Below are 27,544 nucleotides of genomic sequence, written 5' to 3' on the forward strand. Positions count from 1 at the left end.
TTAATTTATTTGCAAAGCTTTTCAAAGGATTTCCAATGCAATTTCCATTTTCCGAAGCATGCCAAACTAATTCACACAATGCCTCAGTGCCTAATGATGAATTCATGCCGTGTTCTGTGATAATTAGTTTATTAGCGCCGACTGGAGTGACCTTTCCACTGAGGTTAGCTAGAGAAAATGACAAAAACAACACCAACAACAATACGAGTGTGAATTTACTGCAAAGACTATTGTATAACTTTCCTCCAAACCCTGAGTTTGAACACGGTCACTTTTTTCAACTTTTCTTGGCTTTAACTCAAATGTTATCAGTATCACCCACATGCATAATCTGAAAGCCGACCCTGCCATGACTCTCTATAATATCTGGAGTTAATTGTGGAGTGTTGATATCTCCATTTCCTCATTTATGTTAAATCCTGCGTAAAGAAACAAAGGGGAGCTTTAAAAATGGTCAGAAGCGGAGAGCAAATTAACAGGTCCAATCGGAGTGCTCAATCATTGAACTTGTCAGGCTGGAATTTATAGGGACTCATTTACAGAGAATGAAATACAATGCGTCTCGGTAGTGGGCCGAAGTCTACAACTCAACTGAATGCAAAGCTTTTATCTCACCAGAGGGAGCACTAACTCGTCTTGTTGGTTTAATGAATCACCTGGGTTCAGACACATTAAAGTGATCTTGGACACGGTATCTTTAGAAAATGCCACAAACTAAACCACTTAATCTCAAGCAAAGACTGGACTATGAACTTGAAATAAGGCTCTTGACTGCAGAAATGAAGTGAACTTTGGCTGGCGAACATGGGTATGAGACCCCAGGGGATTTAAGGTGGTACTGGGCTTGAAAGATCCTGCTTTTTGTTACCCTAACCCTAACAAAACATCTTACTCAAATCATGTTAACAACCACACAATTGCAAGTGTGACACTGCTTTTACACAACAGTCAAATAAACAAGACATTAATATTAAGCCACTGATGTTTTGGACACAGTATTGACAACTTTGTCTATTTTCGCTCCGTCAACAAAAATATTTCCAAAGCCACAGCAGAACTCTTGCAAGTATCTGAACAACACACAGTATTGATGCGCCTGAATTACTCAGTTTTTTTTTGTAACAAATTGGTTGGGTGAATGATTCAATAACACACTCATAACAACAGTGACATATTTCTGAAGGAATCTGTTTTTGAACAAATCTGTTGAGTGAATGATTCAGTGATTCACTCATAGAGGCCTGTTTAGAATCAAAGTTGTTTAAACGAACCTGATAGAATGAGCTAATGACTCACTCACATGTTGCCAGCTACTGCCATAACAGTGTTACACTGCTTTTATACAACAGTCAGATAAACATGACTGTTACTTCCATTTTAGACACAATATCGCCAGTTACTTTGTCCATTTTTGCTCCATCAGCAACAATATTTCCAAAGCTACAGCAGAACCGTTGTGAGCATCTGACAAACACAAAGTAGTGAAGTTCCTGAATTAATCAAGTTTTTTGAACAAATGGGTTGGACGAATGATTCTGTGACTTGTGTTCATTCCTCGTAATCACACGAGTGTTTGAGTGAATAATTCAGTGATTCACTCACAGAGATTTTTTCAGAATGAATCAATGTTTTTGAATTTGAATTTGAACTGGTTGAAAGAATGAGTTAATGACTCACTTGTAACAACACTCATTTGTTGCTACTGGCGTAACAGTGTAACTTAAGTCAGTGAAAAATCCTCACCACCTCACAAATTCACAGTTTGACACAATATAATATAATATGCAACATAATATAAAACAGAAATGCATTCTGAAACATTTTAGAAACACCTTTGCAAGTACCCACAACATCCAAGTTGTGTGAGTTTTGAACAGGCAAGTGACACTAAAAATCCACTGTGAAACTGAAGTTGAACATTCATTTTTTAAACCCATAACATTTTAAAAGTGTCGTCTTGGAAGGCAGAGTGGCCAATCTTGATGCATACAGTTAAGCCAAGCCAAGCCATTCTGTACATAAAACGCAGTCCAAACACACATTAGTCTCATAAGCAGTCCCAGATCTGAAGGCTGAAAATGTCTGGAGGCATGAGAGGGAAGGATCTTTTGTCTAAATGAGTGATGAGTGGCAATGTAGAGGACACAGAGCCCAATCATTAAAACCAGCATCTTAATTAAACTTCATTTACGAGGCCTAATTCAATTTGCCCCGGACGAGACCAACACATATCGTCGTTTCGCGGCAGACGAACACAGCTCTGCCGTGGCTAGATGGGAAAATTAGATAAATGACAAATTAATTACTGAGATTTTCTTTCATCAAGAGATTAATGAAGAAAAAAAAAAAGCAGGGACAACATCAGAGGCCATTTTTGCTTCTGACAGCTTCGAATACATTTCCATTAATGGAGTGACATTACATTTGCAGTTGCTCATCATTTTTTAAAGCGTCACGATAGAGACGAAATGTCAGAAATTGACTGACATCTGCTGGGCTAATTTTGTGACTGTGCAATATCCCAAAACACAATGCGCTTACCTTGACTTTGCATTTGGATAAATTAACATCAATAAATAACCAGAAGTCTCCTTGATATTATAAGGTGACAGTAAATTGGTAAAATAATAATAATTATATATTTATATATATATATATATATATATATATATATATATGTGTGTGTGTGTGTGTGTGTGTGTGTGTGTGTGTGTGTATTATCATTATTATTATACCAACATAAATGTCTTTACACACACATATAGATATATATACACGCATATATATATATATATATATATATATATATATATATATATATATATATATATACATACATACATACATACATATATACACACACACACACACACACACACACACACACACACACACACACATATATATATATATATACACATACATATATATATATATATATATATATATATATATATATATGTAACGGGCGTGTTTCAGGAACTACAAATCCCATCAGCTTCAGTTCTATAAAAGGAAGTGATGAGATCTGTTCTTCCATTTCCGCCCTTTGGTCTCCGCTGACGATTTATGAATGGAAGTCGCGCCAGATCCAAGCTGGTTTACGTGTTGCATGGTGGCAATAGACCAAATGTAAGGATCGTTTGTGCAGTTACATGTCAAAGAGTGGAACATTGTTGAGTGTTGAACACGGTGCATCGTTAGGAGGTAGTAGTTTTATTAGCCGATGATTGCGTGGCCATGTGTTTTAACACGTGTTTTATTAATCATGTTATTTTGTTTGTTTTTAGTATTGTGGCTGGATGGTTACCCGAGTGTCATAACCCAAAATAACGGATGGTAGAGGTATATTATCTTTATTTTTATTTATAGGGTTTAAAAAGGGAGTTTTAAATGTTTTTAATTATTTTAATGTTTTTCTTGATTGTTTAGTTTCTTTTAAAATGGTTTGGGTATGTGACTTTTCCTTTTATATTGTAAAATATTTCTTTTTAGTAATTGATTGTGTTTTCCCTTACAGGGATGCACGATTACCGTTATTTTCGGTTGAATTATTGTTGAGATTGTGTTTTTTTTCCTTTTTGGTTGGATGTTGGACCAGAGTTGGTTGAGGGAGAACTGAGGTCACACCAAAGACAAAAAAAGTGACTAAATAGATCATAGTCATCTTATAGGGTTGACTTACTTGTTCTATTTGCATTACCCACTGTTAATATTATTGTATGTTTTGTTTTTTTGTTGTAGATTTCTTTTGACCTGACGGTGGCTGCGGGGTTGCCTTCACTGGTGGATTGCAGTGGTGTGGTGGTTTGGTCACCTTATTTCCCTTTCCTTTTAGGTCTGCAGTGTGATTTGCCGTGAGCTTGGTTGCAGTGGGAGCACATTGGTTTGTATGCCCTTCTTGTCTTCACAACCTAGGTAACCTGTGGCCATCTGCGGGTTTTATTTGTTTTTTTCTATTTTATTTTCTTTTTATTTACTTTTCTGTGTGGGTAATTGTATTAATGGTCTGCAGCATCCTTTTAACATGTTAATGTTTATATTATTTTCTTTTGAATAAATATGTTTAAGGCTTCACTACCGCCTTCTGCCTGATTATTTCCCTCTTTGGGGTCATGATGTTACATATATATATGAAAATAATAGATACCTTGAAAAACTTCAGTAAATAGTAAATAATCATTTTCGAACAAAAAGTGCTGAAAAACACAATCCCTACTTGGCAGTCAGATGTCCGTATGCACAAATGCACAGATCCCTAAACAAGGCCATATCTGAAGATTAAACTTTTTTGTAGAAGTATTTTTTTACATTTGAACTAGCACATCATGACTACACCACGTTATGCACGAGAAGCTGCAAAAGACACAGGTGCAAGTGTAATGCAAAAAACATGGCGACATTAATTTTTATGTAAATATAATGGGCAATATATTGTCACCAAAAATTATTGAGGTCATGTACATATATTGTGCAATAAGTTGATATATTGATTATTGCGACAGGCCTAAACACATACATGATGTTAACATACAGTATATATATATATATATATATATATATATGCTGATAACAAATGCTGTTCTGTTGAACTTCCTATTCATCAAAAAATCCATACACATATCACAGTTTCCACAAAAATATTACATTTCAACATTTATAAAAAATAAGAAATGTTTCTTTAGCAGCAAATTAGAATGATTTCTGAAGTGTAATGTGACTCTAATAGCTTCTGAAAATACATATGAAATCTAAACTAAACAGGAAGCTTCTCAAAATGTCCTTTTTGCTCACAGAAGTGATAGGAAGGAGGAAAAAATGCCATTATAGACAACACAGCTTGAGTACAACTGACAAAGACATTATGAAGAAGTAACTCCTAACTGCACAGGGACCATAGCATGACAGAAATCACCTAATTTACAATCCAATTGACTTTTAGAGTTTTTGGGAATCCTGTCAGTGTCAATCTATGGAACATTTCACAGTAATGAGGAAGTGGAACTAAAGCTTCTCGTAGCTGGAGCACCTCTATTCATTATGTTCTCATTTTCCTTATTAAAAATGACAATTTGAAGTGAACGTCAACAAATGGGCATATGTTTTATGAGCTGCTACTTATGTGGTTGTCTCAACGGCAGAATAACTTCAGTCTCTGGAGTTAGGTGCATTTTTTCTTCTCCAATTAAAAAGGAATGTAAATCAGACCACACATTTGCATAGGATGGTAATATTGCCCCGCTTTTTGACAGAATTGAAAAGGTATGAGGGGAGGTGGAAAAGTAGCATGCTAAATCTTGGAGTTTTAATGAAATCTTAGCGTGAAGACATTTATTGAAGACGGCTGTGATGGCTACCTGACTAGATTAAATCATCAGAACTCGCTCTATACAAATGGCACATATAATTTGCAGAAGCAACATTTTAATGATCATGTATTCATTTGAAGTTTTAGCGTGAGGGTAGCTGACATCCCAAGCTGTGATATTGCCTTCAATTGCATTTGAAAACCCTTTGGAAAGTTTTATGAACTAGCTAGTGACAGAAGTTCTGCACAGGCACAAGAAAAATTGTGATAATTTTAAACATTAATCATTACAATGAGAGCCTTTCATGAAATGATTGCACTGCATAATGGGAACTTTATGTATTTACCCATCATTTTGCAAGTTTTTATCCACAGTTCCTTAATTGCAGACACAGCCCTCTGGATTAACCATACTCGCTTGTGTCTTGCTCAAGGGCATGATGGGATGTGGAAGTCTTGATTCAAACCTAAATCTTTGGTATTACCACCCAAACTCAATTATTTAAACTTACTACTACACAACTTTTAAATAAATCACGTTTCAGGAGAATCAAGTCTCCTGCTTCTCAGATGTTTCTTCTGAGGAAAATACCTCTAGAGACAAACTGAAAAAAAGAATTATGAAATCATAGATCTCAATATGATCTCAAGCATTTCTCATCAAATTCACTGTGCTCTTGTCTCATTTGTCTCAGACAAAGGTGATACTGTAATTAAACATAACTGAGAATCCAATCTCAAATATTTCTCATGATCTAAGCAGTACATGTTCATTTTATAGCTTGTACTCTTGTCTCATTTGTGTCTATTTTCTTTCTCCTCTGGAATTTTAGGAGAAACATCTGAGACAAAGGTGATACTCCAGTCAAACATAAACCATTTAAACATTGTGCTTCTTCTACACAGCTTTTAAAAATATTACAAATCGTATGTCTCACTTGTTTCTCTTGGTAACCTCATGCGACAACCTTATAATCTCACCTATTGTCCTCTAGATCTCAACCTCTCAAACTGTGCTCGGTTTTGACAAGATACCAAAGTCTGCAATTAAAAGTCAGAAATCTCAACATGAACTCAGCCATTTCTAATCTAATTCTTCCAAGGCCAAATGATCTGAGCTATGCTAATCACAAACGGGATGCCTTGCTTGTTTAAGTAAGTGGAAACTTCTTCTCAAGATGTTCTTCTCAGATGTTTCTTCTGAGAAAAACACCCTGTAATCTGAAAGATCTCCATAATGTCTCAAACTGTGCTCTGATTTTACAAGACACCAAAGTCTGCAATTAAAAGTCAGAAATCTCAACATGAACTCAGCCATTTCTAATCTAATTCTTCCAAGGCCAAATGATCTGAGCTATGCTAATCACAAACGGATGCCTTGCTTGTTTAAGTAAGTGGAAACTTCTTCTCAAGATGTTCTTCTCAGATGTTTCTTCTGAGAAAAACACCCTGTAATCTGAAAGATCTCCATAATGTCTCAAACTGTGCTCTGATTTTACAAGACACCAAAGTCTGCAATTAAAAGTCAGAAATCTCAACATGAACTCAGCCATTTCTAATCTAATTCTTCCAAGGCCAAATGATCTGAGCTATGCTAATCACAAACGGATGCCTTGCTTGTTTAAGTAAGTGGAAACTTCTTCTCAAGATGTTCTTCTCAGATGTTTCTCAGAGCCCATTAAAAGAGATCTCAGCAATGTCTCTAACTGTGCTTGGATTTGCCAAGACATCAAAATCTGCAATCAAAATCAGTATCAATCTATCAGTTCTAAATTCATTGTATAGCCCGTATTCTTACTATATTGTCTCTATTTTATTTCTCTTAATAAATGCCAGCTTAATTCAATTTAATGAAAATTACACAAGATGCCTCAGTTGTTTCTCCTAGACACCAATGAGATTATATGGAGAGCAAATGGAGATTTTGCTCAAGTCTTCTGCTTCTCAGATGTTTCTCAGAGCCCATTAAAAGAGATCTCAGCAATGTCTCTAACTGTGCTTGGATTTGCCAAGACATCAAAATCTGCAATCAAAATCAGTATCAATCTATCAGTTCTAAATTCATTGTATAGCCCGTATTCTTACTATATTGTCTCTATTTTATTTCTCTTAATAAATGCCAGCTTAATTCAATTTAATGAAAATTACACAAGATGCCTCAGTTGTTTCTCCTAGACACCAATGAGATTATATGGAGAGCAAATGGAGATTTTGCTCAAGTCTTCTGCTTCTCAGATGTTTCTTCTGAGAAAAACACCCTGTAATCTGAAAGATCTCCATAATGTCTCAAACTGTGCTCGGTTTTGACAAGATACCAAAGTCTGCAATTAAAAGTCAGAAATCTCAACATGAACTCAGCCATTTCTAATCTAATTCTTCCAAGGCCAAATGATCTGAGCTATGCTAATCACAAACGGGATGCCTTGCTTGTTTAAGTAAGTGGAAACTTCTTCTCAAGATGTTCTTCTCAGATGTTTCTCAGAGCCCATTAAAAAGAGATCTCAGCAATGTCTCTAACTGTGCTTGGATTTGCCAAGACATCAAAATCTGCAATCAAAATCAGTATCAATCTATCAGTTCTAAATTCATTGTATAGCCCGTATTCTTACTATATTGTCTCTATTTTATTTCTCTTAATAAATGCCAGCTTAATTCAATTTAATGAAAATTACACAAGATGCCTCAGTTGTTTCTCCTAGACACCAATGAGATTATATGGAGAGCAAATGGAGATTTTGCTCAAGTCTTCTGCTTCTCAGATGTTTCTTCTGAGAAAAACACCCTGTAATCTGAAAGATCTCCATAATGTCTCAAACTGTGCTCTGATTTTACAAGACACCAAAGTCTGCAATCAAATATCAAAGTTCTCTATATAAAATTTGAGCTATGCTTTCCACATTCATTTTACAATCTATTCTCCAAACGAATTTTAGAAATAAAATGACAGGATCAATTATGTCTCCTGAGCTATAAAAGAGCAACCTCTGAGCAATATAGAATGGGCTTTATCACATATATGACAAATACATTCTAATCTTTATTACAAGTCTACATAAATCTACACACTTGGCTGTCTTATGTAAAACAGATGATAATTTATTAGATTTTTAATCTAGCTATAACACTAATAACATAGTAAATGATGTTTTTTTGTACTTACATACTGAATCTTGTCTGACAAAATAATGAAAGCCTTCATGTTCTACAGAAGTACGTGGGGCCTGGATTAGCATAAACGGTTTATAGTCAAGGTAACATGCTCTCAAGTGCGGTTCAAAAAGATTCTCTCCATATATGGATGTCTTCCACAGGTTACATCGTTCAGAATCAAAAGTACTTGATTTGACAGCACACTTCAACAATACGGTTCACATTCCTCTCATCGTACTGTGAGCAAAAAAGAACAGAATGAGACTTAGTCGTTCAATTCTGCCGTGACTCACAGGAGACATTTGGCAAAAAGCATGCAATTTTGATACTTCCAAGAAAACACGGACAAAGGTGTACTTTATGAAATGTCTTCAAGTGCCCTCCACTTAACAGGCGTCTTTGGCTTGCTTTCATTCTTTTCGCGGACACCCATTTTGCTCGAGCATAAAGGGCTCGGAGCTATTAGAGTCGAGGCAAGTGCCGAGCACCATGAGTGGAGCTCAGACCCGACACAGACATTTCACGTTTAGATGCTTTTTCATAGTGAAAGGCTGTGATGCAGGTGCACGAGAGGGCTGAAAAATGCGCTATTACACAGGCTGCCTATGCCAGGCGCTCTCATGTGAATCCCAAACATTTCGGGGAATTTACTTGAGAGCGGATTTCTCTCAGAGTGAGACGAGAATATTAATGGGTCATTCCTTTTAAGCAGTGCATTCTCATGTCCCCACTTATGCCTTTAATACACTGCATATACATTCAAAAAGAATTTGTAGCTTGTAATAATATTTCAGCCATGGTGATCATAAGAGACTTCTTTCAAAAAACATTTAAGAATCTTATCAACCCCAAACTTTTTGAACGGTATTGTATCTATATTGCATAAAACAATGAAACTGATTTAAAAATAAAAATCTATCTATTTGTCTATCTGTCTGCCTGTCTGCCCGTCCGTCCGTTCGTCCGTCTGTCTGTCCATCTATAAACCTGCAAAAACAAAGCGTTTTTTCCCTAAAAAAAAAAAATTGTATCTATGAATTATACCTTAAAATGTATATAAATATTCATAAATATATTAAATATGAATATTAACAGAAATAATCCAATTTCTTCTTTTGCGAGACATTAAATGAAAAACAGTTGATCTGGCCATGACACAGCAAGGCCATTGAGATACAGAAGGGTATTTTAACTTGGATCTCCACGTGGCCTCGTTTTCCGAAAGTCACGGCGTCCACTCACGGCGAGAGCACACAGGGTAATTCAAAGTCATTATCGAAAGTGTTCTCTCCAATGAATTGTCTGACAATGATCGTGGTGTCCTCTTATCCTCGCTCGAGTGGAAGTTTGCACTAAACACTAATTATCACACAGTGGTTCTTAACTCAGAGAAGCGTTCACGACGCACGAACACACACGCACAAAAACGCTCGCGAATGAACCTAAATGACAGTGCGAGCAAATTACATGGTATTCCAAACAGGAGAACAATGTTAGTATCAAGGACACCCACCTCGTGCCCAGCAATCAGACAAGTTCAAACATCAGACGCAGTCTTTTTCGCCCATGGAGGTCTTACATTAGCATTCGGCCAGAAAGTTTGTGACTTTTATTGACCTCTGAATCCATTTTCAGAACTTTCCTTCGCGCAGGTTTCCCACTTCATCCGAAAAGGAACATGTTTTGTTGACACTCCTGTATAATCACTCCTACCTCAGCACATAAGTTAGTCGTAAAAAGTGGCCCGTTTCATGGCAGGGGTTTCGGTGAAGGGATGTGAGTGCTATTAACTTTGAGTTCTGGCCCTGCATATGTAAGCGTGCGCCTACTCAGGGCCCTGTGAGGGTCCATTCAGCTTATCGCCTCAGGCTACTTGTACCACTGCTGCGTTATTAGCATCAGAGCACCTGAAAAAGAAAGGATGTGGGTGTACCTGCTCCTGCAATACAAACTCTTTGCACCCACATGCCCTCTGGAGTCTCACCTGCCATTTACAATAAAGCAACAGCTGCACCATGTCTGCAGAGAGAGCAGCGATCTACAAAAAAGCTTTTGTGTAGTTCATAAGACTTTATTGAACTCTGGATGCGAGCGCTAGCGAAATTCCAATGTGGCACAGGATCCATTAAAGGAAAACTTTACAGTGTACAGGCTTTGTATTTCATGTGACATGCTGTTCCTAAAAGCATTACAGAGGTCATATTTACCATTGTTAAGCACATTTTCATGTGCAAAATCCAATCATTTCAATAGGAATCCACATCCACACTTGGGAATTTTGCATGAGGGTAAAAGATTTCTCCGGGTAAATTTCACTACAGGTTCAAGTTTGTCATGCAGATTTGCATCTTGTCTGATGATAGACAACAGATGATTACAACTTATAGTCTAAGGGTGAAATTTGTAAGCTTTCAGCAAAGAATAATTTTCGAAAATACAATTTAAGTTTTCAGTTACCTAGAATATTTCTTAAAATATCCCAAGTGGTTCTTATGTAGGAATTCTATGTCAGAAATATCAAATCCAGGAAGAGTCAACATTAATTGACCTTCGCAAGTAAGATCAAATAACAAAATGAGTGAAGAAAACTGACTCACTTGAAAATGGACCAAACAGCTTTCAGAACGAATGAATCAAGAATGATTAAGGATTCCTTCACTTAAAAGGTTTGTTCAAAAATCTTCGTTTCGTGAACAAATAATGATTCTTCCATGATCATAATACCACTACTGTTAGTTAAAACTTAAGCGACCTTGGTGATGTCAGCAGAGAAGAAAAGTCGCTTACGAACACGATAACAATAAGAACATATGTTAAAGGTATAGTTTATGAAAATTCTTTCATCATTTACATTAATCACTTACCCTGATATCACACACACATCTCAGAGACGTCTATCTAATGTGTGTTTACATCTGTAAGAGTGTTTGCTCATCTGCAGTACGTCTCTAGGATGTTTCCTTTTAGATGTCAAATAGACATTTAGAAAATGTCTTTAAGATGTTCATTTAGAATGTACAGTGGTGTGAAAAAGTGTTGGCCCCCTTCCTGATTTTTTACAAATTTTTTGCATGTTTGTCACACTTTAATGTTTCAGATCATCAAACTAATTTAAATATTAATCAAAGATAACACAAGTAAACACAACATGCAGTTTTTAAATGAAGTTTTTTATTATGAAGGGAAAACAAAATCCAAACCCACATGGCCCTGTGTGAAAAAGTGCTTGGCCCCTAAACCTAATAACTGGTTGGGCCACTCTTAGCAGCAACAACTGCAATCAAGCATTTGCGATAACTCGCAATGAGTCTTTTACAGCGCTGTGGAGGAATTTTGGCCCACTCATCTTTGCCGAATTGTTGTAATTCAGCCACATTGGAGGGTTTTCGAGCATGAACCACCTTTTTAAGGTCATGCCACAGCATCTCAATAGGATTCAGGTCAGGACTTTGATTAGGCCACTCCAAAGTCTTCATTTTGTTTTTCTTCAGCCATTCAGAGGTGGACTTGCTGCTGTGTTTGGGATCATTGTCCTGCTGCAGAACCCAAGTGCACTTGAGCTTGAGGTCACAAACTGACGGCCAGACATTCTACTTCAGGATTTTCTGATAGAGTGCAGAATTCATGGTTCCATCAATTATGGCAAGTCATCCAGGTTCTGAAGCTGACACGGGACACACACCTTCCAAAAAGTTAAACTTTTGTCTCATCAGTCCACAGAATATTTGCCCAAAAGTCTTGGGGATAATCAAGATATTTTTTGGCAAATGTGAGACGAACCTTTGTGTTCTTTTTGGTCAGCAATGGCTTTTGCCTTGGAACTCTCCCATGAATGCTGTTTTTGCCCAGTCTCTTTCTTATTGTTGAATCATGAACACTGACCTTAATTGAGGAAAGTGAGGCCTGCAGCTCTTTAGATGTTGTTCTAGGTTCTTTTATGACCTCCTGGATGAGTCGTCTTTGTGCTCTTGGAGTAATTTTGGTAGGCCGGCCACTCCTGGGAAGGTTCACCACTGTTCCAAGTTTTCTCCATTTGTGGATAATGGATCTGACCATGGTTTGCTGGAGTCCCAAAGCTTTAGAAAAGGCTTTATAACCCTTTCCAGACTGATACATGTAAACTATTTTGTTTCTCATCTGTTTATGAACTTCTTAAGATCGCGGAATGATGTGTTGCTCTTTAAACACGCTTCACTTTGTCAGACAGGTTCTATTTAAGTGATTTCTTGATTCAACAGGTCTGGCAGTAATCAGGCCTGGGTTTGGCTAGGGAAACTTAACTCAGCTTTCTAAAATAATGTGGTTAATCACAGTTCTTTCGTGATTTAATAGGAGGGGGCAATTAATTTTTCACGTAGGGCCAGGTAGGTTTGGACAGCTTTTTTCCTTAAATAAATTAAATCATCATTTAAAAACTGCATTTTGGATTTACTTGCATTATCTTTGGGTAATATTAAAATTTGTTTGATGATGTAAATCTTTTTCAGTTTTTTACAATCGCTATGACAATTTTTTCAATACTTCTAACAATTTTCCTAAACTCTTAACGCACCAACACACCTAAAACACACAATTGACAAAACAGTTAATTTCATGCTCAAAGTCACACATTGCAAACTAAACTCCAAAACTAATTTTCAAATTACAATAATACATTACACAATACACTACATCTACCTAAACACTGCAAACATGTCTCAAAATCAAATTAGTAATCCAAAACACTAACACATGTTCTCTTCCAACAGGAACATTTAGTCAATCATAGCACAACATCATGAAAAACACTAACATCAAATGGAATTACAGAAACTGTATTATTTTAGGTGTCAGGTCTGACCTTAATAGACAAGTATATTGCATTGATCATAGATTGTGTTTTACACTACAGTTTCTTTTGAAGCCTCTCTATAATTTTTGTTTTGTTGGGTTTAGTAAATGCATGTATTTTGTTTATTTTGCTGCAGAAAGGGGGGAAAGACAGAGACAGAATTGCTGCAGTAAAGGCTTTATTTGCAACAGGACATTAGAAAGACAAGAAAGAAAACAAGAATGCAGGAAAACAAAAATATGCAATATAGCTGTCATTTATTATGTGATAATACAACATATACAAAACAAAAAAAGCCACAGAAGAATAAAAAAAAATTAATAAAAAATAATTTGGCCTTCTGCATTTGGCCACATGTTCTCATCCATATCACACCTGATATCTTCTCTGGCAAGGCTTCTTGGGAATAATCTTTTGGTATGCCTTATCCTTCCTGGTATTGTTCAGCTGTGATGTCTTGGGATTCAGCATCCATTGCATCCTGGAGGGACATTTGACCCTGTGGATGATGATCAAAAACCTTCCATCTCCAGGCTCAGAAAAACTTCTCAATGGGGTTGAGGAAAGGGGAGTAAGGGGCAAGGAAAGGAGACATCATTCTCGAATGGGTGTCAGACCAGGCTCTGACTGCACTGGGAATGGTGGAATGCCACATTGTTCCATGTGATCACATATATTGGCAAGTGGTCTCCCACCTGTCCCCTTTCTCTGGCACCAGTCTTTGGTGCAGATCTTCTAAAATATCCAACCCAATCTCATGAAAGTGCGTATAAATAGTATGCCAAATAAAAATGAAAACTCGTGGTATTGATGGGTAGGATTAGGGGTTGTGAGGTAGATGCGTATAATATGCACGTGAAAACGGCGTTTTATATGCACGCCAAACACGTTTGTATCATATATACGCCATATATAAGTCCATTTTTCCGTATCAATACCATGAGTTTTCGTTTTTATTTGGCATACTATTTATACGCACTTTCATGAGACCGGGCTCAAAATATCACATTTAAGCAGGATTGCACTTTTCCACATAAGATCGGCCCAAAGAGGCCTTCTTTTACTGTATATCATATGGTCATGCGACTGAAAGAACCTCAACACCTAAGTGTGTTTCCTAGATGGGAATCAGCTGTAATTTATATATTTGCATGACTTCAATCACCTGTTTCTCATTAGCAATATAGAATAAAATACAAAGGACATATTTGTGTTTCAATTCACAATATGAACAGCTGCTCACTTTGACTTTAGCCTATAAGTTAGTTTTAGAACATGATGTTATCTGTTCTGACATACAGTCTGAAAGCATTTGAAAATTTGGCAGTAAAATTACATTGTTTTGGTCTTGGTTGAGCTTGTGTGTAAAAGAAGTTCAAGCATTTTAAATTTGTGTTAACTTTATGCAATTTGGGTCAAAGCAACAAGAAATGTGTTAATTGTATAGCCTACACAGACAGATGTTCTGCTAACTGTGTTAAGAGTTTAGGAAAATTGTTAAAAGTATTGAAAAAATTGTCATAGCGATTGTAAAAAAACTGTAAGTGTGACAAATATGCAAAAAATATAAGGGGGCCAACACTTTTTCACACCACTGCATGTAAAACTGGCATCTGAAAGATGTTTGTCAGATTTTTGTACACAGCAGATGCTTAGATGAAGCGATCTTAAACAGACATCTTGCAGACATACGTGTGCTATTGTTACGTGTTTGCCCTTCTAGTTTCCTGTTTGCCCTTATTTGGTTTTGTTCCGGTCTTTGTCATTAGTTAATCATCGTTTATTATCCCCGCCTAAATTGTATTTATTATCTTGTTTGCTCCTTTGTTCTTTTTCCTTTATAAGTCCTCAGTCTCCCTTTAGTCTTTGTCTCAGCTTAATGTTGTTTAATGGTATACGTGTGTTGAAGCATATTAAAAGATTTCTGTTTCATTACTCCTTCGTCGTGCGCACTTTGTCTACAACCACAATCCGTAACAGAAGCTAAGACCCTAAAACTGAAACTATGGAGTCTGCCGCCTGCCTCCTCGCCCTCATCCAGCGTGGTCTCCCTTTCTACGAGTATGTGGCAGAGTTCTGTCAGCTCGCCAGGAAAATGCTGCTGGACGACGCGGGCATAATCCATCTTTTCCGGCTCTGAGCCAATCTCCACCATTCCATGGAGCTGGGAAGTGTCCGGGCCTGAGCCGGAACTAGCCCGCCGTCCGTGGCTCCCCCTTACCAGCCGCCGTCCGTGGCTCTTCCAAGCCCGCCGTTTGCGGGGAAATTTACGCCGCCGTTCGCGGCTCTCCCTAGCCCACCGCCGTTCGCGGCTCTCCCTAGCCCGCTGCCATTCGCGGCCAACGCAAGCCAGCCGCCGCCAGTGGCCAATGCAAGCCTGCCGCCGTTCGCGGCCAACCCAAGCCCGCCGTCTGAGAATATGGCAAGCCCGCCAGAGAATCGCAAGTGCCCTCCAGTGCCTGCTCCTCGCAAGTGCCCTCCAGTGCCTGCTCCTCACAAGTGCCCTCCAGTGCCTTCTCCTCGCAAGTGCCCTCCAGTGCCTGCTCCTCGCAAGAGCCCTCCTACGTCTCCGCTGGTCCCGTCCAGCTCCACACTTCCTGAGCGCCCCCAAGAGTCCACGCTTCCAGAGCGCCCCCAAAAGTCCGCGCTTTCAGAGCGCCCCCCCAGAGTCTGTTACTCCAGAACGCCCCCCTAGGGTGGAAAATTGGGGGGGGGGCATATAGTCACTGCCTGTGTGGCCGGACTGAAGGACAAGGCCACTCTGGTTCCTCAGTCTTGGCCTTCCAAAAAAAATTATTTTGCCATGGCCACCGGACTCCCCTGACCTGCCATGGCCGCCCGAGTCCCCTGACCCACCAGGGCCTCCCGATTCCCCTGACCCACCATGGCCGCCCGAGTCCCCGGATCCGCCCTGGAGGCCTCCCCAGTCGCCTACACTGGCGCCCGCCCCCCCTCGGGGGCGATATGTTATGTGTTTGCCCTTCTAGTTTCCTGATTGCCCTTATTTGATTTTGTTCCGGTCTTTGTCATTAGTTAATCATCGTTTATTATCCCCACCTGACTTGTATTTATTATCTTGTTTGCTCCTTTGTTCCTTTTCCTTTATAAGTCCTCAGTCTCCCTTTAGTCCTTGTCTCAGCTTAATGTTGTTTAATGGTATACGTGTGTTGAGGCTTATTAAAAGATTTCTGTTTCATTACTCCTTCGTCAAGCGCTCTTTGTCTACAACCACAATCCGTAACAGCTATCTGGGTAGTGCTTTCAATTAAATTACTGTAATTTAAATCAATTAAATTTGATTAATCATTTAGAAGTTTTCGACCATACAATAAAATTCAACAGTGTCTAAAACATGATATGAGGATAAGTAAATAATGACAGAATTTTTAACTATTCCTTTAAGAAAATTAATGGGGTCGATTTGAATTCCATGTTGATTTGAATTTTAAAAATTACCTAAAAAATGATGTTACTTTAAAAAGGCAAATCCCATTCAACTGGTCGGTACACAGGAATTCTAGCTAGAAACATTCACACACAATTTATAGCACACACATCACGTAAGAAGCAAATGTAACGGAATACAAAATCAAACTCCATTAGCTTCCCTGCCAGGTCTGATGCAACATGTAGGAAACATTAGATGTATCCCACAACCGCACAGACATCAATACAGACAGACATGCTGCAACATGTGAAAACAAATTGTGTGATATCAGCACTTTCACAGGGTTAATCTTATATTCACAGAGCTCTCTTTGCTCTTCACACACGCAGGTGAAAGCTGACCGCACGTGTTGCAGAGTCAGCTGTTTGATTACTCCGCAGACCGGCTCTGATAAAAGCTGCCTCACCAGCTCCACCAAACCTCAATCTCTGGCTGATCATAAAATCAATTCAGACCGCCGCTGCCTGCCTCAATCCCACAGATAAGTCTTACACACACGGTCCGCTTTCAAACTCAATTCCTTACTAGTCAAAATACGCCTTCTTCAGCAGGCAAGCTGAGTCCGGAGATTTCGCTCATTCGCTGTCCTCCAGCAAACCCTTCGCCGCACATTTTGTAAATCCAGTTTCATTTGCCTGACATCTTTCCGTGGGATTTAGCCTGAAGTACTTGTCTTACGAACAGTCAGAATAAACGAAAGATCACTCTCTTCTTGGCTTGTTCTCTCTGGAAGATGCTGTAGTCAGCGAAATGTACTTCTCAGGACAAAAAATGTTTGTATTTATAATGCAAATTGTGCCCAGGTCAACGTATGTGACTATAAATTAAGCAGACTGTTAAACATTTCTGATTTGTTTTTTTTAGGTTGTTGCTATGAAGTTACTAGGGCATTCTCAGTTTTGTTTTTAGTTTGTTGCTATGCAATTACTAGGGTGTTCTGAGTGTTTTTTAGTTTGTTGCTCTGCTACTAAGGTGTTCTGGGTGCTTTTCAGTTTGTTTCTGTGCAGTTACTGGGACATTCTGAGTGTTTTAGTTTGTTGCAATGCAGTTACTATGGCATTCTGAGTGTTTTAGTTTGTTGCTATGCAGTTACTATGGCATTCTGAGTGTTTTAGTTTGTTGCTATGCAGTTACTATGTTGCTATGCAGTTACTGGGGCATTCTGAGTGTTTTAGTTTGTTGCTATGCAGTTACTATGGCATTCTGAGTGTTTTAGTTTGTTGCTATGCAGTTACTATGTTGCTATGCAGTTACTGGGGCATTCTGAGTGTTTTAGTTTGTTGCTATGCAGTTACTATGGCATTCTGAGTGTTTTAGTTTGTTGCTATGCAGTTACTGGGGCATTCTGAGTGTTTTAGTTTGTTGCTATGCAGTTACTATGGCATTCTGAGTGTTTTAGTTTGTTGCTATGCAGTTACTGGGGCATTCTTAATGTTTTAGTTTGTTGCTATGCAGTTACAGTACAGGGGCGTTCTGAGTGTTTTAGTTTGTTGCCGTGCAGTTACTAGGGCGTTTTGAGTGTTTTGGTTTGTTGCCATGCAATTACTAGGATGTTCTGGGTGTTTTTTATGTTGTTGCCATGCAGTTACTAGGGTGTTCTGAAATGCAGTTACTTGGGTGTTCTGAGTGTTTTTTTAGTTTGCTTTTAGTTTGTTGCTATGCAATTACTAGGGCGTTCTGAGTGTTTGTTTTTTTTTTTTTTTAGCTTGTTGCCATGCAGTTACTGGGTCATTCCATGAAATCGGTGCCTTCTGCACTTGGAAAAATTTAAAAATAAAATAAGTTTAATCAACATTTTTTAAATATCCATGAAATGAAGACACCTTAAGATTACAAGAAATTGTATTGTGCCATCTCATCCTATGTAATTTATTATTTTATGACTATTTTTCTACCTCATGTTTGGTATTTTTGTCAACCCTGTTACCGACACAAACATTACTAGATACTATAGTTTAATTAGAACTATGTGATAGTTTCACATATATGAGTAACATTTTAGTCCCTCTTTTCACTGGGATTGTTTCAAATTGTGGATTTTTTTATATTTTTATATTGTCATTCAGATTACCACATCCTAATTTTGGAGGGTGACCACATGTAAATTAAGAAAAATATATGTTTTTACAAGAGAAACTTAGTTGGCATAGTTGACAATAGTAAACAGTCAATTTTTCAGTTTAAGTCAGTTCATTGTTGATTTAGCACATTACATTTTTAAGAGATCTAATGTTTTAAAGGTATTGTAATTTTGTGATTTTTTTTATCATTTTGCCTTCATTTTGCAAATTAAAAGTCTGCTGAAAAACAAAAATCATAGTGAGGGACAGGCCAAAAACCTTACACTTATCAGCATAAATGCTATTTAAATTATTTAAAATAACATTTAACTGACTTTTTTAATGTAATATTGATGAAAGAATAGCCTACATAGTATCGTTATGTTTTTAATTTACATATTTATTTGTTTTTATATTAAATCTAGGCTATGTTTGATTAATTCTCAGGGACGCAAAAGGCACCGATTTTGTGGAATGACCCAACTAGGACGTTCTGTGTTTTTTTATTTGTTGCTATGCAGTTACTAGGGTGTTCTGTGTTTTTTAGTTTGTTGCTATGCAGTTACTAGGGTGTTCTGTGTTTTTTAGGTTGTTGCTATGCAGTTACTATGGCATTTTGAGTGTTTTAGTTTGCTGCTATGCAGTTACTGGGGCATTCTTAATGTTTTAGTTTGTTGCTATGCAGTTACAGTACAAGGGCGTTCTGAGTGTTTTAGTTTGTTGCCGTGCAGTTACTAGGGCGTTTTGAGTGTTTTGGTTTGTTGCCATGCAATTACTAGGGTGTTCTGGGTGTTTTTTATGTTGTTGCCATGCAGTTACTAGGGTGTTCTGAAATGCATTTACTTGGGTGTTCTGAGTGTTTTTTTTTTGTTTGCTTTTAGTTTGCAGTTACTATTGTTATGAGTGTTCTTGTTGCAATGTTGCTTAGGTGTGGGGTGGGTTTTCAGCATGTTGCTGTTATTTGAAGTTGTTAGTTGATTTTAGTTTGTTGCTATGTGGTTGCTATGGTTTTTTTAGTATATTGCTATGAGGATGTGGTGCCCAGCTGTGACTCAGGATGTTGTTAAAACTTCTGCTGCACCACAGAGTGCCACTCATATAATTTTCCATTAAATTCCATTATATTTGTCCCAAATCATTGTTAATGTGCATACTGACTCTTAGGCTGTAAGAATCTTTGCATTTCTACATTTTTAGCAAAACATTTGTCTTTCTGTGGCTTTAGTAAAGTCAGTGTGCCTCATATAAAGAGGTATAGATCACCCTTTCTTCAAACACTGAACTTCAACTTCAACTTTGTTTATTCCTTAGACACTTCTGGTCTTTTCATGCTAGGCTAGAGTTTTTAGAACATTGCTATGCATTTGCTAGATTGTAGCTAGGCATATCTCTATGCTATTCTGGTCCTGAGATTTGGCTCAATGCTTTAACCACTAGGAAATTATTTATACAGCCAACACAAATCCAATCGGACTATATCTAACAGCTATCTTCCCTTCAAACATCATATTTAACTGCTATGCTGAACATATTTCTCTATGTACCGCATTTGCGACGAGCATCAAAAAGATGCCAGTTTGTCCACTTTGATTTCTTCTTCCAGTAAAGTCTATTCTCTTTATGAACTGACTGCATGGAGAGTTTATGAATTCTAAATTAGGATATAGCTTAAGTGAATGCCGTGACAGAGATCTCCTAAAATGAACTGATGCATTCTCACGGCTTGCTACCTTCGCTAACAGCCCAGACAGGAAAGCATCACTGCTCTACTAAATATAACACTATGGCGTTGAGTGCTCGGATTCACAACTGCTTGTCTATGAGGCTGCCTGGGAGATGTGCTGAAACAGAATCAGTGGTGCATCACCATCATGTGACTCGAATTGGCCCTTTTGACTCCCTCTCAGCTAAAAAAAAAAAAAAAAAAAAAAAACGGCTGGAAGGTGCAGATGCATATCTCAAAGATAACATGCAAATAAAATGGACCCAGTTGACTACATGAGAACACATTATTCTAAGGATTATTTTGATTCTTAAACAGCTATTCTATACAGTTTTCCATGCGGCCAGGGAGTTGTTAGATAGTTGCTAAGTTGTTAACAAGGAGATTTTAGTGTGTGTGTTGGGGCAGGTTACTAGGGTGTTGCCTTGTGGTTGCTATATGATTGCCAAGGTGTTCAAAGTGGTTGACAGAGAGTTGCTATGTGGTTGCAAATGTGTTCCAAGTGGTTACTAAGGAGTTTCTAGGGTGTTGGAGTGGTTGCTATGTGGTTCTTAGGGATTTGCTAGATGGTTACTAGAGTGCTCTGGGGTGGTGCTTTTTAGTCAAGGTCAAGAGCCTTAAACAGCATTTCTGTGTAGTTGCTACAGTGTTCTGGGTGGTTTCTATGGAGTTGCTATGGTTTTCTGGGTTGTCGCTTACAAGCCAAAGTAAAGAGCCTCAAACAACACTTCTGTGTGGTTGCTAAGGAATTGCTGTGTGGTTGCTAGAGTGTTCTGGGTGGTTGCTATACTAGCCAATTCCAAGAGCCTCAAAACATTTCTGTGTGGTTGCTAGGGTTTTGATAGATGGTTGCTAGGGTGTTCTGGGTTGTTGCTTACTAGCCAAAGTCAAGAGCCGCAAACAACATTTCTGTGGTCACTAGGGTGTTCTGGGTGGTTGCTAAGGAGTTGCTAGATTATTGCTAGGGTCTTCTGGGTTGTCACTTACTAGCCAAAGTCAAGAGCCTCTAACAACATGTATATGCGGTTGTTAGGATGTTCTGGATGGTTGCTATGTGGTTGCTAGGGTGTTCTGGGTTGCTTACTGGTCCAAAAGAGCACACACTTGAGCCTCTTTACATTCATAAAAAAGAAGCATTATTCATGCCAAAAAATGTCCAGTATGAGTTACATACTGATGGATAAAAAGTTTCTTCCTATATTATCTCACTGAATATGTTGTTCCTCAAACATTACATTTGATAGTTAAATTCACTGCTAATGCCACTTTATGTTGTTTTGCAATATTTGAATACTTAGAAACTGATGTAATGGTGTATTTGCGTCCTTATGTATGTGTCTTCGGGCATCTTCATCGCTTCTATTCAGATCTACATTTCCTCGGCCCCAGCGCTGTGCGGCCCCTGACAGCTGGGATCTCTCGGCGTCTGTTTTTGTTATGTGACAAAAAGAGCATCTTTTTGTCATGGCTTAATAGCTTTCCCTCTTCGTACTTCTTTAAGGAATAGATGATGGTAATCAGCATTTCTGCCAGCGTGCTGTTGACAGAGGCATCCATCTGCAGTGAAGCGTAGTCTGAGCATCTCCTTACAGATCATTCAGAAAGAGAGAGCGAGAGAGCAAGAGAGACAGCCATGTGCCGCATCCACAGCTATGTAATTATTCTCATTATGTCAAATCACCGTGCCAGAACAATAACTGTGCTTTCATAAAAGGACCCCAAATGTCCATCTGCTCTATGTAGGTGTACACAAGAGGTACATACAGGAAAGAAGCAGAAATAAGTGACAAGAGGGGACAAGAGCAAAACTGTTGCCATGGTGAACCTGCTTAAACTGACATAAACTGAAGAATTTGTTATTTTTTTACTACTTAACTACTATGTACTTACATTTAAATTAATTATTTGGTACAGTGTACTTATTGTGTACATGTTTTTACATTGTACTTATATTTTTAAAAATGCCTATATGTAGTTACATCTGTAATTAATTTCTGTAATTACATTTATATTTACACTGTTGACCCATCCCTTACACCTTAACCCACCCTTAAACTTACCCACACCACTTAACCTGTTCCTAACCTTACCCATATCCCACCTCAAAGCAGCAAAAGTGTTTTGCAATACAATATGAACACAATAAGTACATTGTACTTATTTTTTGATGTACGTACATAGTAGTTAAGGCCACCTAATATAAAGTGTGACCGGAGACCTATTATGCCCCTTTTTACAATATGTAATATAAGTCTCAGGTGTCCCCAGAATGTGTCTGTAAAGTTTCAGCTAAAATACCCCACAGATCATTTCTTATATCATTTTTAAAATGCCTATTTTGAGTGGAAGCAGAAACACGCTGTTTTTGTGCATGTCTCCTTAAATGCAAACGAGCTGCTGCTCCCTGCCCCCTTTTCCAGAATAGGACTGTGCCTTTACAGTTTGGTCCTCAGATACTCTGCTAAAAAAACATCTGTATGGTTTTGCTTATCATGTCTATTGTGCTGAAATCATGCATTTTAAAGCCATATTAGTTTTCAACTTCTGATATACGGTTTTCTGAGCGCACACATCTGAAGAACGTGCACAGAAAGTGTCTGTCACATGGCATGTGAGTACTAAACTAAGTTCTCTTTCATGTTTTATTGCGCTTAAACTGTCAAATACACACAAGTTTATGTTAAAACACACAAGAGTTACAAAAACAGTCGGTTATGTCTGTGAAGGTAAACAGCTGGGAAAGAAATTGCATGTTTATATTAGATCTGCATAACAGCAGTGTAATATACAGTAAATAAATCAATAAACCCACTGCTTTCTTGTCTCCTCTGATGTTGTGACTCTAAAGAGTGTTCTGTGCTCATCAGTACAGCCAAAGACAGAACAGTTAGCATGCTTTGCTCAAACTGGTACACCATTGTTGCTTGCAAAAACACAATGGCGGCACCATGGGTGGAAACATGCAGATTAAGGGGCAGTAATATTATAATAAGATCCCCTTTCTACGTCACAGGAGGAGCGAAATCTGACACACTCGTTTTTTCACAAGCTTGCAGAGAAAGGCTTACCAAAAATATTTACTGGGTTGTTTTTCTTCATGCTTTCTGGGTTAGCAGGTGCACTGGGGACCCGATTATAGCACTTAAATACGGAAAAAGTCAGATTTTCATGATATGTCACCTTCATTCCAGGCCTAATAGTTCAGATTAATAGACAACACTTATCTTCTGCAAATAATTGCATCTTGAGAAAACATGTGGAATACTATTACTGGCACTTACAAAGGAAGTGAATGGGGCCAATCAGGGCTACTTCACCCAAAAAAATGAAAAATCTCTCATTTACTCACCTTCCACTTGTTCCAAACCTGTATGAGTTTCTTCTGTTGAACACAAAAGAAGATACTTTGAAGAATGTTGGTTACCAAACAGTTGTCCGTAGCCATACTATAGAAGTCAATGGCTAACAGCATTACCAACATTCTTCAAATGATCTTCGTTTGTGCTCACTAGAAGAAAATAAACTCAAACGTTTCATGTTTGGAACAACTTGAGAGTGAGAAAATGATGACAGAATGGGGTGAACTGACCCTTTAAAAACATTAAAATAGTGTTTCAATAGGGTTGCCACAAGATGTAAACTATATGTATGTTAACATGATGGTGACTTGCAAAAAGCTGGTTCCAGTTCCAAAACAACTTCTAAATATACAAAATTGACCACATTATTGAAGCAAAATAGGTTGCCTTCATGTTGACTTATGTTGGAGTACAAGTGATAGGAAACCAAACTAAAGTGTTTTTGTTTTGTTTTTAAACATGCATATCACAGCAGCCATAAATGTAGAGTTGATTAAATAAAAGCTAAGCTTCTGCTTAAACAACCCAGGTAGTCTTTGAGTAAATCAATCAGAGTTTGGAAGGACTGTCAGATTGTAAAGACGGAAAGATTTTGACCTCCTATGTGTGTGTGTGCTCATGTTAACATGCATAGACATCAGTAAGACTCTTCTGTTTATTTAAGGATTTACCAGTTCCTGTCTAAACAGAATCTCTTGTGCCTGATGTCCCCATTGATCTTCTCAACCATGATAAACACTGAATCCTCAAAGAGGTCCAGTCCGATGTCAGCATGATGGACTGCTTTGCCTCCCAGGCAGAGCAGAACTCTTTCAGTAACCGTGTAATTTCTAAACCAGGTTGAGAGACAGTAATGCAAAACCTTCTCATACCAGTGCATTTCTTGGGGCTGCCGGGACGCTTGCCGTGCATCCCTAACTTGCATCCAAAGTTCTCCTCCCAGAACTCTGCAAACCAAACGTTCCGTCGATTGTTGGACAAGGAGCGGCTTTTGAAGTATCTGTCAAAGGCTGTAAATAAGTAGGAAACCATTGGAATTGGATTGGAATTGCAAGAGAAACATTCAATCAGAATTTATATACTAGAGGAATCTTTACCTTCTATGGATGCTCTTTTTGGAAGGATGGTAATAGCCCCTTCTGCCACGCTTTCCTGCTGGACGACAGGAGATATTTTAGAGCCCCAGCTGTCTGATCCCACCCACAGGAAGTGACCTGTTTGGTTGTTGCGCTTTGCAGCGTCCAAGACACGTCTGAAAGATGAGCAAACAAAATATGCATCCACATGTAAGCCAGTGATGATAAAACCCAGGAACCTAAAAATGTCCTTCAAGCAGGCCTGTTTGTTCTGATTTTATGAGGTCAACAGTGTTCTGCTAGAACACTTAGAATTGGAAATTGGTCTGAAGTCATCAGTGTAATAGGCAAGCATCCAAAGGACATCATGTAATAGGCTTAGAAGGGCAACGGCTCTCGGGAATATGGGGACGTGATTTGATCCTGTGCTACAGGTACAAGAAACTCCATGCCAAAAATTACTGAAAAGTGTATTATGTTAAAATGAGCTCTCCAGGCCTTAGGCTGCACATTATAGGAAATAGCTGACTTCACCTGTTCTTGAGGTTTTCTCCTAAGAGCAATACTTACAGCTCAACTGCATCATCTTCAATTTAACTCTGTGAAAGTCCCAGTTAAATACTATCTGTGGTTTGTCCAAAATTGGTAGCTTTTCAGCAGATCTGACTTAAAGACCCTATGAAGTAAAAATTGGACTTCTTATGGGGTTTAGTGCATTTCCAATTCATTTATTAACTTCTAGACCACCTAAATACAAGTCTACTTCTAAAAGTTTCCGCATATTTTATATATTCTTTCCCAAGTAAAAGGACCAAATACACTACTGTTCAAAAGTTTGGGGATGGTAGGATTTAAAAATATATATATATTTTCATAAGAAGTGTATGCTTACCAAGGCTGCATTTATTTGATCAAGTAAAACACATTTATTTGATACAGTAAAACAGTAATATTATTAAATAATACTACAGTTTCAAATGATTTTTTATTTTAATATATTTTAAAATGTAATTTATGGTCACACTTTATATTAGATGGCCTTAACTACTATGTACTTGCATCAAAAAATAAGTACAATGTACTTATTGTGGTCATATTGTATTGCAAAACACTTCTGCTGCTTTGAGGTGGGATACAGGTATAGTTAGGGGCCTGTTTGGTGGTAGGGGTAGGTTTAAGGGTGGGTTAAGGTGTAAGGGATGGGTCAACTGTGTAATTATAAATGTAATTACAAAAATTAATTACAGATGTAACTGCACATAGGTATTTTTAAAAATATAAGTACAATGTAAAAACATGTATGTACATAATAAGTGCATTGTACCAAATAATTAATTTAAATGTAAGTACATAGTAGTTACGGCCACCTAATATAAAGTGGGACCTAATTTATCCCTGTGATGGCAAAGCAGAATTTTCAGCAGCCATTACTCATGATCCTTGAGAAATCACTTGCTGACCGCAAACATTTGAATGGTAGTATACATTGAAGAATCATGTTGCGGTACAATTGCAGTACAACCAACCAAATGCCCTCTAATGTCCCACCACCTGCCACTGACTAGCAAGGCAAGTAGCAAATCATGGTTAATAGTTATGAGGTAACTAAAGCCTACTGACTATTTTAAAAAAGGGAAAAAATAGGAAAAAAACATTCGGTCACACTTTATTTTAAGGTCCAGTTCACACCATAACAACACGTTTTGCCTCAATAAACTCATAATTACTGCTTATTAATAGTTAGTTGTTGTTAAGTTTAGGTATTGTGTAGGATTAAGGATGTAGAATATGGTCATGCAGAATATGTACATTATAAGTACTACCGTAATTAACAGCCAATATGCTAGTAATATGCATGATAATAAGCAACTAGTTGATTGTAATTGTTAATTGTAGTAATTGATCCCTATACCAAGTGTCGCCGAACATTCTTCTTATTTCTTATGTCCATATAGATGCCAAAAGAAGGAGCAAACAAAATGTGCAAATTGCTCATAAAACCCTTCTTAGAACTATTCTTTTTTCAGCATATTACCAGGACAGATTACCATTATTATTTATTAAATATACATCTGAATAGGAGGAAGGAAAGACATCTATTGATAAAGACACCTGATGTCATCTTCATTCGCAAACATGACGATGGCTCGAGCGTTGGGTGTCTCCAGTAGCCGCAGGATGATCTTGTCGAATTCTCCCAGTCTGGGCTCTCTGGGGATCTTCAGAGATTGAGCAATACACACACCGCCTGAGAGAAAGAAGACCAGGAAGTGACAGGAGAGAGAGAGAAAGAGAGAGAAAATGATAGAGAATAAGAGGAGGAAGAATGAATGATGCAGAGAGTGAGGAAAGGAAAACAGATTGGATAAGATAAAAATAAAGGAAGAGATGGGATGAAAGGGAAGGAAAAGGAAAGGATAATTGTATGAGACGGCATGAAATGGAACGAAGGAATGGGGTAAAAGGAAAGGAAAGGAAAAGTGGATAACAATTGGGAAAAAATATATATTTTTCAAGGAAATGGAAAGGAAGGAATGAGAAAGAGAAAGGAAATTATTTGGATAAAATAAATTAAACGAAGGGATGAAA

General features: G+C 37.9%; 1 protein-coding gene across 4 annotated transcripts in view; it reads right to left on the minus strand.

The window, feature by feature from the left end:
- Positions 1-27,544, minus strand: part of grm8b (glutamate receptor, metabotropic 8b) — a 164,244-nt gene that overhangs the window by 29,747 nt on the left and 106,953 nt on the right. For all 4 annotated transcript variants that reach the window (XM_058767697.1, XM_058767694.1, XM_058767696.1 and 1 more), the window contains 3 exons: positions 27,068-27,203; positions 24,977-25,131; positions 24,752-24,889 (listed from right to left, as the gene is read on the minus strand). In XM_058767697.1, coding sequence (XP_058623680.1) covers positions 24,752-24,889; positions 24,977-25,131; positions 27,068-27,203 — 429 coding nt within the window. The remainder of the gene's footprint in view (positions 1-24,751; positions 24,890-24,976; positions 25,132-27,067; positions 27,204-27,544) is intronic.

Source organism: Onychostoma macrolepis, chromosome 25 (assembly GCF_012432095.1).
Source record: "Onychostoma macrolepis isolate SWU-2019 chromosome 25, ASM1243209v1, whole genome shotgun sequence".
Lineage (NCBI taxonomy): Eukaryota > Metazoa > Chordata > Actinopteri > Cypriniformes > Cyprinidae > Onychostoma > Onychostoma macrolepis.